The following is a 14,933-nucleotide window of genomic DNA, read 5'->3' as shown; positions in this document are numbered from 1 at the left end:
CTACATAGTGAAGCGCGCCTGATGATTACTGCAGCTTCACTCACAACACACCTGCCACTACTCCTAACTACTGAAAAGTTTACTGAAAGTTAGGCAGGAACACGTGGATGGACTGGTGCGCATAAATTTAGAATGGATTCACCCCCCCCCCCAAAAAAAAAACACACCAAATGACAACAAAAATATGAAAATGACTCAAAATACACAAAACGAAATATTTTTACAAAAAATACACAAAGGACAACAAAAAAAAAAAAACAATAATTACACAAAAATACACATAATGACTCCAAAAAACATACATTACAGAAAAATATTGGATGGCCAGTGATCAAGTTTTCCCAATTTAATTTGATAAAATAAAATTCTTAATATAATGTACATAATATACAAATAGGTTAAGTGCCAAAAACACAGTGACTACAATTTTTTTTAAAATGGCATTATAAAATTTAAAGCAAAATATAAAAAAAAATAAAATCAAGTAAAAAAGTTTTAAAGAACCAACAGCCAATGATATTTGTCCCTCCTGCTTCCCCGTAGCAGCTCAGTGCTTTGTTTGTTTACGTAGACTCGTAAATCCGTGTTTATAGTGATGCACTGCAAAATCAAGCCAACTGGGACAGCCAAAGAGGAAACACCGTGCTCATTGCTGTTCCAATATACTCCCCCGTGACAAAATCGCCATCTACCGGCCACGGGAGCACGTAGAGTAGACATTCAGCGTCGTTAGAGACTTTTAATGCCATAATCTACGTTGTTGGACTTTTAAATGCTTTTAATCCTTTTATTCACTCATACTTGTTTTCTAACTTCATGATTTACAACTCCCAGCAAGTCTATCCCTCCATGTTAAAGTGTAAAGTGTATCTCCCATATTAAAGCACATGTATTGAATGTTATGATATATCAGATAGAACATCATAAATAATGACACTGCTTCATTTGAGCAACTTTACTATCTCATTCTTTAAGTTACAGGGGGATGAGCATTTTAATCTGCATTTTTGATTTATTTTGACAGGTCCATAATACAACTTTTAAAATGTATGTTACAGAAATGAAAAATAATAATAATAAAAAAGTTAGATTGGTACATTTGTTTTCTATCTTTTTTTGTGAAACAAAACTATATTTAATTTATTTTTATTTATTTTTGCTGCCCCCCCCCCCCCCCGGCAATTTTGCAAATGTTAAACTGCTTTATCACAATAGATTTTGTGAAAAGAAACACCCAAAAGAGCTCAAGAGTTTTTGTGAGTACCAGACACAAATTCCAACAATAGAAAACCATGTATTTAATTAAATTCAGTCATTAAAGATAAATTAACAATAATGAAAAAAAAACCCACAAAAAAACAACCCATCAATTCAAACATACAAAGATAACATGTGGTATAATAACACAATATTTTTTAGACCTGTATGTCAAAATATGTGCTCATGTATGCTTTATGATGTCATTAAATGGAGCTCAATGATGACACAAGCTTAACACAGAAAAAGAATCTCCAGGCGTGACACTGCACAGAAGACTGTCAAGACTCCACGAAGGTAGGTCCAATATTCTAAAAACACTGACCAGCAGATGTCCTCAGTGAGCAAACTTTGTAACCAAAGTGAGTTACTTGTAACTTTGTACACTTTAAAGACTAATTCATTAATATTCCTGAAGTTAGTAAATACTGCTTGTTTCATATTGTAAATTTATTTACCTATTCAGTGATAACCCTATGTGAATGAGCGGATATTGTAAAGTGCTTTCTAACTACTTTTTCATAAAAACATTTAAACAATTACTATTTAGTCAGAATTGTATACAATTTCGGGTGCGCCGTGGCCTAGTGGTTAGAGGTTTAGACACTTGGGTTCTTTCTGTGTGGAGTTTGTATGTTCTCCTCGTGCTTTCATGGGTTTTCTCCGGGCAGTCCAAATTTCTCCCACAATCCAAAAACATGACTATTAGGTCGATTGGAGTCTCTAAATTGCCCAGTGAATGTAAGTGTAAGTGGTTGTCTGTTGTCTCAGTGTTATGTATGTTGCTGATAGCAGTAGTCAAAACATAGCAGAGCCTCCTCAGGCCGATACCCTGCTGTGTACTATCAGTGTGTTGTGGTATCTGGCCTGCTTAGGGCAGTCTGACTAGAACCGAACAGGACCAGTCCTGTAATTACATATCAACTAGCAGCATTATTTAAACTGTAACCATTCCTTTTGTATAGAATTGACAAAGTTAGAAACCAGGAGGAGAAAGCAAGGAGTTACACACGATCAGTCAGAGAGGACACACTTTGATTTGGTTATGTTATGGAATTTGAATAATAAATTTAATGTGGACATCTGTTGATTTATCTTCATCTTGGTAAAATATATCCTTGAAGCTGTGATTGGTAGTAACAGCATTTCTGACATTTTCTGTATTCCTCCGCCAACCGTTTGAAACAAGTAAAGAAAATTTGTGTCATTTAAAAGGTGAAAGTTATATTGATGCAGATATTCAGCTGTTTAGTTGTTATAATTTTAAAACAAATCAAGTGGATTTCTGTGGTTTCTGTCTGTAATTCAACAATTAAAATGCTCTTTTTTTTTTCAGCTCTTTTTTTCAGCTAATTACGACACTGCAAACATGCGTGAGATCGTTCATTTACAGGCTGGACAGTGCGGCAACCAAATCGGAGCCAAGGTAAGAAAACCAGGCAAAGATAGAAAGGTCTAGAACTGGCTAGCTGCAGACTGTATGTGATTAAAATCTTGATTTAATGCATATAGGCAGGTCAATGTAAAGCTACACCGGGCTATAGGGAAACTATTTCAGTGAAAGCTCACCACAAACATATACTAATATATTAAATGAAGTGGGTGTGTAGTGTTGGGTAAGGCTGTGTGGCATAGGATCATCCTTTGGGATGGGCGGCGGCAGGCTGAGATGTCCCTAACTCTCCCCACTGTCACGTCTTCTCTCCATAAACAGATGGAGTATTTATTCTGTATCCCTGATATCAAGGACATCAAAAACACACATTAGTACAATAGTGAGCTGCAAAAACTGACGCCAACTTATCAATATCAAACATGTTTAATTTTGGATTGATGAGCCAATAGGAAGCCTCAGTGCATGCTCTCCCCACCTAAAAATTTCTGGTGATTAAAGGAACTGGGATAACTTAGCTTGCCATTTTCACATCACCTCAAATTTAAGGTTGTACCAGCTGCTTAGTGCTGGTCAAATAGTGGATTTATAATCCAACATCGTTGCCTGCATGGTAATTTGGTAACACTTTACTTGACGTTTTATACATAAAGTCTGACATTACGCTGTCATTAATATGACATGACACCTATCATTAGCATGAATAACGTGTCATGGAGGCCTAATGTATAAAACTTTAAAATCCATGTAAAGCAGAAATAATTTTATGTTATGAGTTTGTCACACCACTGAAACGTGTCATTGACCACTGATTCCCATTTGAAAGATGAAAAGAATAGCTAAGTATATAAAATTAGATCTCAAAATAAAAAAAAACAAGCACTTCTCTCTGTCTGAAACACTGGGGAATGTCAGTTAGAGGCGCTGGAACCACACCCACGTGCGGGAAGGGCGCCACCTCCGTGTAGCTCCAGCGTTGATAGTGCTTCTCCCATTGGTTTTCCAAAAGTGCTCAGATTGGGCCACACAAGGCGTCAGCAGAAAGGTCTGCTACGCCCGAGTCCAAATATGTGCATCTCTCCCAGTTATAGTCAGAACTGCGCCCGCTAGAGGCAAAACACACAATCGCGGTGCAAAAAAAGGGCTCATTTCATGGAAAATGTGGCACTAGTAGCGGACGAGTTTTATTCCCAGAGTCCAAATATGTGGTTTGTTTTCGGCTAGGGGCCGAACTGCGCCCGCTGGAAGTTTGGTTGCTTCAGCAGCAGGGTCGGATTTATGCTAATGATGGCTCGGTTAAGTAACGCGGGGTCTGATTTCTGACCCACCCAATAAATCCTGAACCCAGAAAAGATAGTTTGTAAAGCCTAGCTCCACTATTACAATATAAATGGTTGGGTGGCTTTTTACACGTTATAAGGAATACATTTCTGACATATTTAATGTGTTTAGAAGAAAATGGCAAAATTTGCTTTACACAGACTTTAAGTAAAATGTTGCAGGTGTTTTCACTGTCAGCATCCATCCTAAAGCAATCGGCTATTTGTTTCCATCAAGGATCAACATGGCTTAAATAAGAACGTCAATGTTGGTATTTGTGCTGTGTCCTTTTTGTGATGCATACTTGACCAAAATTTTAATAATAAATTAAAGCAATGTCCAACACGAGCAGTTAGGGTTAATAGACTTGCTCAACATCCTACAGTGATGGCCTAGGTTGGATGGCACCCATGATGATATGTATAGCAATAGTAGATAGCGCGATAAGTCACTATATGTCATTTACCTCTCATAATAAGCTGTGATAGGCTTTATCATCCTGTGACAATGAATAGAATAAGTGAGAAAAGAAGACAAATAAATCACCTCACTCTGTCTCTGTGTCCCATCATCCTGCCTGTAGTTCTGGGAAGACATTAGCGATGAACATGGTATCGACCCAACAGGAACGTATTATGGAGACAACAACCTCCAGCTGGAGCACATCAATGTTTATTACAATGAGGCTTCAGGTCAGTAATACTCACTTTTCCTAAAAAGTTAGTGTAGAGCATTCTTTGTGTATAATCTGAAAATGGCTGCTTTTGATTTCCAGGTGGAAAGTATGTGCCCAGGACCATCTTAGTGGATCTGGAACCTGGAACAATGGACTCTGTGCGCTCCGGGCCCTTCGGACAAATCTTCAGACCTGATAACTTCATCTTTGGTAAAAACACAAGCTCCCCTCAGTAAATATGACCCTGAAACAGTTGGCCCTTGTAACACAAACATTATTTCACTTAAGAGTGCAGATCAAAGAGCAGCAAAAGAGGATTAGGATGCTTTCTTGTTGCAGCACATAAGTTCTGTAGCAAGAAGAACTTTAAAGTAATTAAATATGACCTTGTGAGATCCGCCTACTTTACATATTTATCAAAGGGAAAATGGGTTGAGGTTTAAACACCTTATTAGGGCATGGAGTGACGTTTGCACACATTTTAATTCCCCTAAACCTTTAGTGAATCCATCCCCTCGGATGGTAAACCTCATATGACTAGCATCTTTTAGCAAAAAGGTTTTATCTTCAGGTACCGTGTTTAATGATTCTTAAATAGCACCAAAAAAAAAAAAATCACCATAATCAAGCCAGCAGGTCACCAAATATTAAGTGCTTTTCCTCGTACAGCATATTTTGACTCACAAGTTACCTAATACACTTTCAAAGTTACAGCCAAGTATTTGTAATTTAGAAATTATCTTGGAAAATCCTTTCTTTGGTTTACAGTAATGAACCTTTCCTTCCAGGTCAGAGTGGAGCCGGTAACAACTGGGCAAAGGGTCACTACACCGAGGGAGCAGAGTTGGTGGATTCTGTTATGGATGTAGTGAGGAAAGAATCCGAGAGCTGCGACTGCCTGCAGGGTTTCCAGCTCACTCACTCCCTGGGTGGCGGTACCGGCTCTGGTATGGGGACTCTGCTCCTCAGCAAGATCCGTGAGGAGTACCCGGATCGTATCATGAACACCTTCAGTGTCGTTCCCTCGCCTAAGGTACAATTTATACCTTTTTGTGTAATCTTTTGACTTATCACAAACACCCAACAACATTTTATAACAATTTAATTCTTTTAATTATTTTTATTAGTAGAGAATAAGTTGGTTGAAATGAATAGGTTGTTAAATGGATTCTCAATTAGCGTTTTTAAATCCTAACGTAGCATATTTTTTGTCCAGGTGTCAGACACAGTTGTGGAGCCGTACAACGCCACACTGTCTGTCCATCAGCTGGTTGAGAACACAGATGAAACCTTCTGCATTGACAACGAAGCTTTGTATGACATTTGCTTCCGCACGCTCAAACTCCCCACGCCAAGTTATGGAGACCTCAATCATCTGGTGTCTGCTACCATGAGCGGTGTTACCGCATGCCTTCGCTTCCCTGGCCAGCTCAACGCTGACCTCCGCAAACTGGCCGTTAACTTGGTCCCTTTCCCTCGTCTGCACTTCTTCATGCCTGGCTTTGCTCCTCTCACTAGCCGTGGCAGCCAGCAGTATCGCGCACTCACTGTGCCCGAGCTCACCCAGCAGATGTTCAGTGCTAAGAACATGATGGCCGCCTGCGACCCTCGCCACGGCCGCTACCTCACTGCTGCCGCTTTGTTCCGCGGTCGCATGTCCATGAAGGAGGTGGACGAGCAGATGCTGAACGTGCAGAACAAGAACAGCAGCTACTTTGTAGAATGGATCCCCAACAACGTCAAGACGGCCGTTTGCGACATCCCACCACGTGGGCTCAAGATGTCGGCCACCTTCATCGGAAACAGCACCGCCATCCAGGAGGTGTTCAAGCGCATTTCCGGGCAGTTCACTGCCATGTACCGCCGTAAAGCCTTCCTGCACTGGTACACCGGCGAGGGCATGGATGAGATGGAGTTCACGGAGGCAGAGAGCAACATGAATGACCTGGTGTCCGAGTACCAGCAGTACCAGGACGCCACGGCCGAGGAGGATGAGAATGAAGAGGAGGAGGGAGAAGAGGAGCTGGAGTGAGGCTGAGATCGCTTATCATTACTTCTATGCTCTATCAGAAATAAATTCATCCTTCAGTTTATCGTCTCACTTATTTCTGTTTATCCTTGTGTTCTTCAAAGTCCCAATTCAGATACTGGTTACTTGTTAGAGTAAAGCTTAATCTGCACAACAATATTTGTCCTGTCTGTTCTAATTTGGAACACCAGATTATTAACTACTGAGGACCACACACTACACAACTGTTTGAAACAACTGAGGTCAACCTATGTGATTAAACTCTCAAGCCCTTGCTCGTGTGTCACACTCAATGCAGGGGCAGAGACTTGTTGACTTTGCTGATTTTCATCAAAGTTTTTTATAATCCACAAGCACAACCCTGCTAGTGCTCAAAAGTTTTCATTTAAGTTTTCCAAAAGTCATTCGATGAAATAAAATTCTTAATATAATGTACATAATATATTAACCAATGACATCTGTCCGGCGCACGGTGGCTTAGTGGTTAGCACGTCCTCCACACAGCAAGAAGGTCCTGGGTTCAAGCCCTGGGGTGGACTTGGGTCCTTTCTGTGTGGAATTTTTTTGCATGTTCTCCCTGTGCTGCAAGGGTTTCCTCCGGGTACTCCGGCTTCCTCCCACAATCCAAAAACATGACCGTAAGGTTGATTGGAGTCTCTAAATTGCCCATAGGAGTGAATGAGAGAGTGAATGGTTGTCTGTGTCTGTGTTGCCCTGTGATGGACTGGCGCCCTGTCCAGGGTGTACCCCCGCCCAGCGCCCTATGAGAGCCGGAGATTGGCACCGGCAGACCCCCGCGACCCTGTTATACGGGAATAAGCGGGTATGAAAATGGATGGATGGATGACATCTGTCCGTCCTGCTTCCCGTAGCAGCTCAGAGTGTCTTTACAACATGGCATCTCAGTGTTCTGTATGTTGCATGATAGCAGTAGTCAAAACATAGCAGAGCCTCCTCAGGCCGATACCTTGCTGTGTACTATCAGTGTGTTGTGGTATCTGGCCTGCTTAGGGCAGTCTGACTAGAACCAACCAGGACCAGTCCTGTAATTACATATCAACTTGCAGCATTATTTAAACTGTAACCATTCCTTTTGTATAGAATGGACAAAGTTAGAAAGCAGGAGGAGAGCGTAAGGAGTTACACACGATCAGTCAGAGAGGACACACTTTGATTTGGTTATGTTATGGAATTTTAATAATAAATTTAATGTGAACATCTGATTTATCTTCATCTTGGTAAAATATATCCTTGAAGCTGTGATTGGTAGTAAAAGCATTTCTGACATTTTCTGTATTCCTCCGCCAACCTTTTGAAACAAGAAAATTTGTGTCATTTAAAAGGTGAAAGTTATATTAATGCAGATATTCAGCTGTTTAGTTGTTATCATTTTAAAACAAATCAAGTGGATTTTGGTGGTTTCTGTCTGTAATTCAACAGTTACAATGCTGTAAATTATTGGTTTTATCTGACTACTTTGCCCACAGTCAGCTCACAACCACAGAAGAAGAAGCCAACCAACTTCATTCAGTCAGACGCGTCTGCTTCAGCTCTTTTTTTTCCCAGCTAATACCGACTGCAAACATGCGTGAGATCGTTCACCTACAGGCTGGACAGTGCGGCAACCAAATTGGAGCCAAAGTTCTGGGAAGTGATTAGCAATGAACATGGTGTCGACGCAACAGGGACGTATCATGGAGACAACAACCTACAGCTGGACCACATCAACGTTTATTACAATGAGACTTCAGGTCAGTAATACTCACTTTTCTTAAAAAGTTAGTGTAGAGCATTCTTGGTGTATAATCTGAAAATGGGTGCTTTTGAGTTCCAGGTGGAAAGTATGTGCCCAGGGCCATCTTAGCCATCGCCTAGCATTAGCACTGACCTATTATTAGCATTCACCTAGCAATAGCTCAATATTAGCAATTAGGTTGGAAAAAAAAAAAGAAATGGGTTGACAAATGTGAAAAAAGTTGAAATGGGTTAAAAAGTTGAAAATTTTTGAAAAGAGGTTAAAAAACTTGAAAAAAAGGTTGGAAAAATCAGTAGCATTCACCTCGCAATAGAAATAACCTAGCAATAGCTTAATATTAGCAATTCGGTTGAAGAAAGTTGAATTCGGTTGAAGAAAGTTGAAATCGGTTAAAAAAAGTTAACATTGGTTGAAAAAAAGTTGAAATAGGTTGAAAAAGTTGAAAGAAGTTGTAATGGGTTGGAGGTAGTAACTGAACATGTTAAAGGTTGGTTTGAATCAGTTACAAAATGGCTGAAGGAGTTAAAAGTTCCAATAAGGGGAGAAAAGGTCAAGAGAACATGCAAAGTCCACACAGAAAGGTGGATTTAAAAGATGAAGTTATAGGTGAAAATTAATTAATGGACTGAAAGATTCAAGTTTGAAAAAAGAGCAATTCAAGCACTGGGAGAACATGTAAATCATACAGAAAAGTGGATGAGTCATCTGAGCTGTCAGTTAATTAGTTACCATGGTAACTGCAGTGATCACATGCACCTGTGGAAGGTTGTGTGTGCAGGATGACAGGCAGAATTTAGCCTGTTACAGCCAGGAGGAACTTGTGTAAAACACATCACAACTTAAAAAACGACATCATTTACAGAAAAACTGGGCAGTTTGTGAGAATAACAAGGCTTTAGGCTACAAATTAGTTAAATTTCATGTTTTTAGGGCAAAAGGTGTGCCCAGGAGGACGCGAGAAAAACCATGGATTTTAAGCAGTGACCTGACGATTCTCCAATGAAAACAACCCTGTAGATTTGTGGGATTATGTCCACTTCAGGCTTCATAAATCAAAAACTGCTAAACCTTTGACTCAAAATTTATATTGTCAGCAGCTAAACACATATCTACTACTTTTGAGAAAATTAGGTCTTTGTGTTCAATATTTTGGAAGTTATGACAATTTGTTTGCAATTTTTTGAGGATTAAGACGAGGCCTGCTACACTCTGAGTTAACAACTCTAATTTGAGGAATCTGGAGATTTGGTGGTTGTGCTTGAAGCTTCATAGGTCAAAAACAGTTAAAGATAGAGAAAATGTGAAGATAGAAGTTAAAAAACAACAGATTTGTGAACATTTTAGCAGTTGAATGGCTTAAATCGGTTGAAGAATGGCTGAACAGTGGAACTTCAAAGTTGGAGTGTTGAAAGTTTAATTTTCTCAAAAGTGGATGGGAAAATGAATGGGAAATTGAAAATTGAAAAGTTAAATAGTCTAAAAAGTTAAAAAGTTAAAAAAAAAGTTGAAACATAGAAGAGAGAAAAATTAGCTGAACGTTTTGACACCAAACTTGCTCAAATCGGTTGAAACTGGCGACAGAATAACTACTACTATAAAAATAAAGTTTAATGATTACAATAGTGAGGATGCCAATGCATCCTCACTATTTAAATAAAACATGTACAGTAAGTGGCGATATGAACCTATTCAAGTTGGTTACAGCACGCCAATAACCAAGAAAGAAGAAGAAGAAAGAAGAGATCATAGGGCACAGACTAAGAGTGAAGTGGCCCAAAGCTGCACATACTAGAGAGTGAGGAACAGTTATGGGGCACATGCTTGGGCTTGATAACCCTGTAGCTGGCCACCTTTGATGAGGATTTTTATTGTTAAAAAGGCCAAAACACCCCCTGCTTCAAAAGAACACTACTGATGATGTGTCCTAAAATTACATCCTTCTCTATTTGACACACAGCTCCCACACCACTCTCAGGGGTGGATTCACTAAGATCTGAAAAAAAGGGTAGTAAACCAGGTGTGCCCCTAAATCCTTTGGTGGTGATGTTTCCTCACCTTCTGTTGGAAATTCACTAACATTGCGGTACTAACAAAACAAGTGCACGTATAGACGTGGTTGAGACCACCCTATTTAAATAAACATTTTGCTCGTTCATCATGGAGAGGTGTCAGTGCACAGAAAAACAAAATGACATTTGAAAAAGTTAAATTGGAGGTAGATAGGCTTCTCTGTCTGCAGAACAAACATTTAATAATGTAGAAAATAAAATAAATAAAAATGGCGTTTAATGAACTTTAATACCTAATGATATTTTTTCTCCTAATGTAATGTGGCTGCTCCGTCAGTTTCTGTAACTTTGCTCTTATCAGTCCATGGAAAACAGGCAGATTTGAACAGAAACTGTCCTATTGATCTGTTGATGCCATTGATTTGAGTTAATGCAGCAACAGTCTGTCAATCAGTCTGCACCATTTGAAGATGATCTACTGAGTATCATCCAGCAGGTCTGAGCTCCTGAGTAGCGCTGTGTCACACACTCCAATTTTTGAACATTGTGCGATCGCTGCGTAAATTGTACAGCTGGATACGACAATGGAGCGCCGTGCACAGCATCCTCTCTGTACCGCAGCCACATCGGACTCCACATGGGCTCCCTCATGTTCAGCTGTTGCACACTTTACTCCGCATTTTATTTCAGTGGCTGTTATTACTACTGACTATTGTTTTATTTAATTTATTTTCTGATACTCGAAAGAATAACTTGAGCATTTTTTTCCATCTCTGCAGTGTTTTGCGTCGACATTCAGTAGTGATGATCTCTATGTGTGTGTGTGTTTGCACCTGCCGATGATTCGTACTATTTTCGGTGCAGAAAACAGTCACCGCAAACAGTTCCAGGTTTGATGAATTGCATCACGCCCACTGCATTCATTTATTTGCATTTCCCCCTCCTGTTTTTTTGCTCCCCTTGTGAGATCTGCCTACTTTACATATTTATCAAAATGAAAATGGATTGTGGGCGCTTTGTGAAGCGCTGAACACACGCAGTCCTGATTCCCTGAGGTTTGTACACCTTATTAGGGCATGGAGTGACGTTTGCACACACTTTAATACCCCTAAACCTTGAGTGAATCTGCCCCTTGAATGGTAAACCTCATAACTACCATCTTTTGGCAAAAAGAACGGTTTATCTTCAGGTACAGTGTTTAATAATTCTTAAATAGCACCAAAAAAAAAAAATCACCATAATCAAGCTAGCAGGTCACCAAATATGAAGTACTGTATTTTTCGGACTATAAGCCGCACCGGATTATAAGGCGCACTATCAATGAATGGGTCTGACTGGGTCTATTTTCATACATAAGGCGCACCGGACTCTAAGGCGCACCGGTTTGTTGTTATTATTATTAAGACGCATTAAGCAAAATAAAATAGTCAGATAAGTCAAACTTTATTCAACTCATTAACAATAACTCTCAACATTGTTCAGGTTTAACACATGAAATACAGAACAATACACTCACTTTTTCAGTTCAGTATGTTGAAGCACAGTAGTTAATTTCATACATAAGGCGCACCTGATTATGAGGCGCACTGTCGATTTTTGAGAAAATTAAAGGATTTTAAGTGCGCCTTATAGTCCGAAAAATACGGTACTTTTCCTCGTACAGTACATTTTGACTCACAAGTAACGTTACCTAATACACTTTCGAAGTTACAGCCAAGTATTTGTAATTTAGAAATTATCTTGGAAAATCCTTTCTTTGGTTCACAGTAATGAACCTTTCCTTCCAGGTCAGAGTGGAGCCGGTAACAACTGGGCAAAGGGTCACTACACCGAGGGAGCAGAGTTGGTGGATTCTGTAATGGAGTAGCGAGGAAAGAATCAGAGAACCGCGACTGCCTGCAGGGTTTCCAGCTCACTCACTCCCTGGGTGGCGGAACCGGCTCTGGTATGGGGACTCTGCTCATCAGCAAGATCCGTGAGGAGTACCCCGATCGTATCATGAACACCTTCAGTGTCGTTCCCTCGCCTAAGGTACAATTTATGCCTTTTTGTGTAATCTTTTGCTCTATCACAACCACCCAACAGGGTTACGCCACACTGTCTGTCCATCAGCTGGTTGAGAACACAGATGAAACCTTCTGCATTGACAATGAAGCTTTGTATGACATTTGCTTCCGCACGCTCAAACTCCCCACGCCCAGTTATGGAGACCTCAATCATCTGGTGTCTGCTACCATGAGCGGTGTTACCGCATGCCTTCGCTTCCCTGGCCAGCTCAACGCCGACCTCCGCAAACTGGCCGTCAACATGGTCCCTTTCCCTCGTCTGCACTTCTTCATACCTGGCTTTGCTCCTCTCACTAGCCGTAGCAGCCAGCAGTACCGCGCACTCACTGTGCCCGAGCTCACCCAGCAGATGTTCAGTGCTAAGAACATGATGGCCGCCTGCGACCCTCGCCACGGCCGCTACCTCACTGCTGCCGCTTTGTTCCGCGGTCGCATGTCCATGAGGGAGGTGTGCAGAATAAGAACAGCAGCTAATTTGTAGAATGGATCCCCAACAACGTCAAGGGACAGCCGTGTTGCGACATCCCACCACGTGGGCTCAAGATGTCGGCCCTCCTTCATTGGAAACAGCACCGCCAACCAGGAGGTGTTCAAGCGCGTTTCTGAGCAGTTCCACTGCCATGTACCGCCGTAAAGCCTTTCCTGCACTGGTACACCGGCGAGGGCATGGATGAGGCAGAGAGCAACATGAATGACCTGGTGTCCGAAGTACCAGCGGTACCAGGATGGGGAGTGGTGGCCCAGTGGTTAAGGACGCTGGCCTTGTAATCAGAAGGTTCCAAGATCGCTTATCTTGGATGAATTTATTTCTGATAGGGCAGTTCAGTTTATCGGTTTATCGTCTCACTTATTTCTGTTTATCCTTGTGTTCTTCAAAGTCCTAATTCAGATACTGGTTACTTGTTAGAGTAAAGCTTAATCTGCACAACAATATTTATCCTGTCTGTTCTAATTTGGAACACCAGATTATTAACTACTGAGGACCACACACTACACAACTGTTTGAAACAACTGAGGACAACCTATGTGATTAAACTCTCAAGCCCTTGGTCGTTTGTCACTCTCAATGCAGGGGTTAGACTTTTAATGCCATAATCTACATTGTTGGACTTTTAAATACTTTCAATCCTTTTATTCTATCCTACCTGTTTTCTAACTTCATGATTTACATCTCCCAGCAAGTCTATCCCTCCATGTTAAAGTGTATCTCTCATATTAAAGCACTTGTATCGAGTGTTGTATGATATATCATGTAGAACATCATAAATAATGACACTGCTTCATTTGATAAACTTCACTGTCTCATTCTTTAAGTTACAGGACGTGCTGAACATTTTAAGCTGCATTTTGGATTTATTCTGGCAGTTTCATAATACAACTTTTAAAACTTTTGTTCCAGAAATGAGAAATGATAATAATAATTAATAATAATAATACATATCAAATTTGTTTTCATTCCTTATTTGTGAAGCAAAACTCGAGACGTTCTTTTTATTTAATTCTTTTTTCTTTTGCTGCCCCCCCCACTGGCAAGAATCTTAAACTCCGCTTATGTAACTACCCCATCACTGCATCCTGGATATGATCCTCTTGCACAAAATTAGATCGCTTGTTTTTTTTTGTTTTTTTGATGGTCCAAAGATCTTGTTAAAAAGTGTTTTGGGCAACATTGCCTGTTTTAGAGCTACAGTTATAGTTAATCCTGCAAGTTTATGGGAAATTTAGAGAGAATGGAAAATCTGTGTTATTGGGAAAACGTCTGTAAGAATGCCAGAGATAAAGTATACAACCCCTGCACCAGGACAGCATGAGTTATAAGAAGACACAAGACAATCTTAGAAATACTGTTGACTGTTAATGCATTTGTTGAGTTTTGTTTCCCTCTGCCTGAGAGATGTGGAAATAAGTTTTGAGAAACTTCTTGTGTGTGTTTGTTGGCACAAGAGTAATACATGGGGTTAAAGATACCTGTAGGATCATTTGTTCTGGGCTAATGAAGCATTGTAGTGAAACGATTTGGTCACTGATGCATTTTGTTTGGGAATTAATTGTAGTAGAGCTGAAGTCAGCATCCAATGAGAACATTGTTAAATCCAAGTTAAAGATGCTCTTTTTCTCTACTGCATATGACTGAGAGGGATATTGTTAAATAAAATGTTTTCTGTTGCACATTTTAATCATGTAAAGCACATTGAATTGGCTTGTGTATGAAATGACCTATACATATTTTTTTTTTCCTTGCCTTGTCTATAAACCGATGCACTAACTAATATTTCGATGTTTGACTTTAAATTCGAGCCATTGCCCTAATGAGATTTTGAGGAAAGTACAACCAGTTTGTCTTTGATCAAGGGGCCCTTTTATGAAAAGTGCTTTGTTCTTCCAGATGTTTTATTTGTCTTTTGATATTCAACTACAACATGTTGG

At 40.2% G+C, this 14,933-nt stretch overlaps 2 protein-coding genes and 1 pseudogene across 7 annotated transcripts in view; 2 read left to right on the top strand and 1 right to left on the bottom strand.

Moving 5' to 3' along the window:
- Nucleotides 1–14,933, bottom strand: part of inpp4b (inositol polyphosphate-4-phosphatase type II B) — a 330,847-nt gene that overhangs the window by 120,144 nt on the left and 195,770 nt on the right. The window lies entirely within an intron of this gene.
- Nucleotides 1,512–6,737, top strand: LOC114475757 (tubulin beta chain-like). 2 transcript variants are annotated; one of them, XM_028466877.1, is made up of 6 exons: nt 1,512–1,554; nt 2,594–2,683; nt 4,554–4,662; nt 4,746–4,856; nt 5,435–5,679; nt 5,863–6,737. In XM_028466877.1, the coding sequence occupies exons 2-6, from the start codon at nt 2,627–2,629 to the stop codon at nt 6,676–6,678; spliced, it is 1,338 nt and encodes a 445-aa protein (XP_028322678.1). In that variant the 5' UTR covers nt 1,512–1,554; nt 2,594–2,626; the 3' UTR covers nt 6,679–6,737. The 2 variants fall into 2 exon arrangements, with proteins under 2 accessions (XP_028322678.1, XP_028322757.1); XM_028466956.1 differs by having other exon boundaries at nt 1,537–1,619.
- On the top strand, nt 8,260–13,257 carry LOC114462988 (tubulin beta-4B chain-like; annotated as a pseudogene).

The sequence above is a fragment of the Gouania willdenowi genome, chromosome 1, assembly GCF_900634775.1.
Source record: "Gouania willdenowi chromosome 1, fGouWil2.1, whole genome shotgun sequence".
NCBI classification, from domain to species: domain Eukaryota; kingdom Metazoa; phylum Chordata; class Actinopteri; order Blenniiformes; family Gobiesocidae; genus Gouania; species Gouania willdenowi.
The sequence above is the reverse complement of the archived record's forward strand: the minus strand, read 5'-3'. Positions and strand labels throughout refer to the sequence as shown.

Excerpts from the sequence above, each read along its gene's own strand:
- LOC114475757 (XM_028466877.1), top strand. The coding sequence starts at position 2,627 with ATGCGTGAGATCGTTCATTTACAGGCTGGACAGTGCGGCAACCAAATC. Across the intron at positions 2,684-4,553 it reads GCAACCAAATCGGAGCCAAG|TTCTGGGAAGACATTAGCGA; the intron begins GTAAGAAAACCA and ends TCCTGCCTGTAG. Across the intron at positions 5,680-5,862 it reads GTGTCGTTCCCTCGCCTAAG|GTGTCAGACACAGTTGTGGA; the intron begins GTACAATTTATA and ends TTTTTTGTCCAG.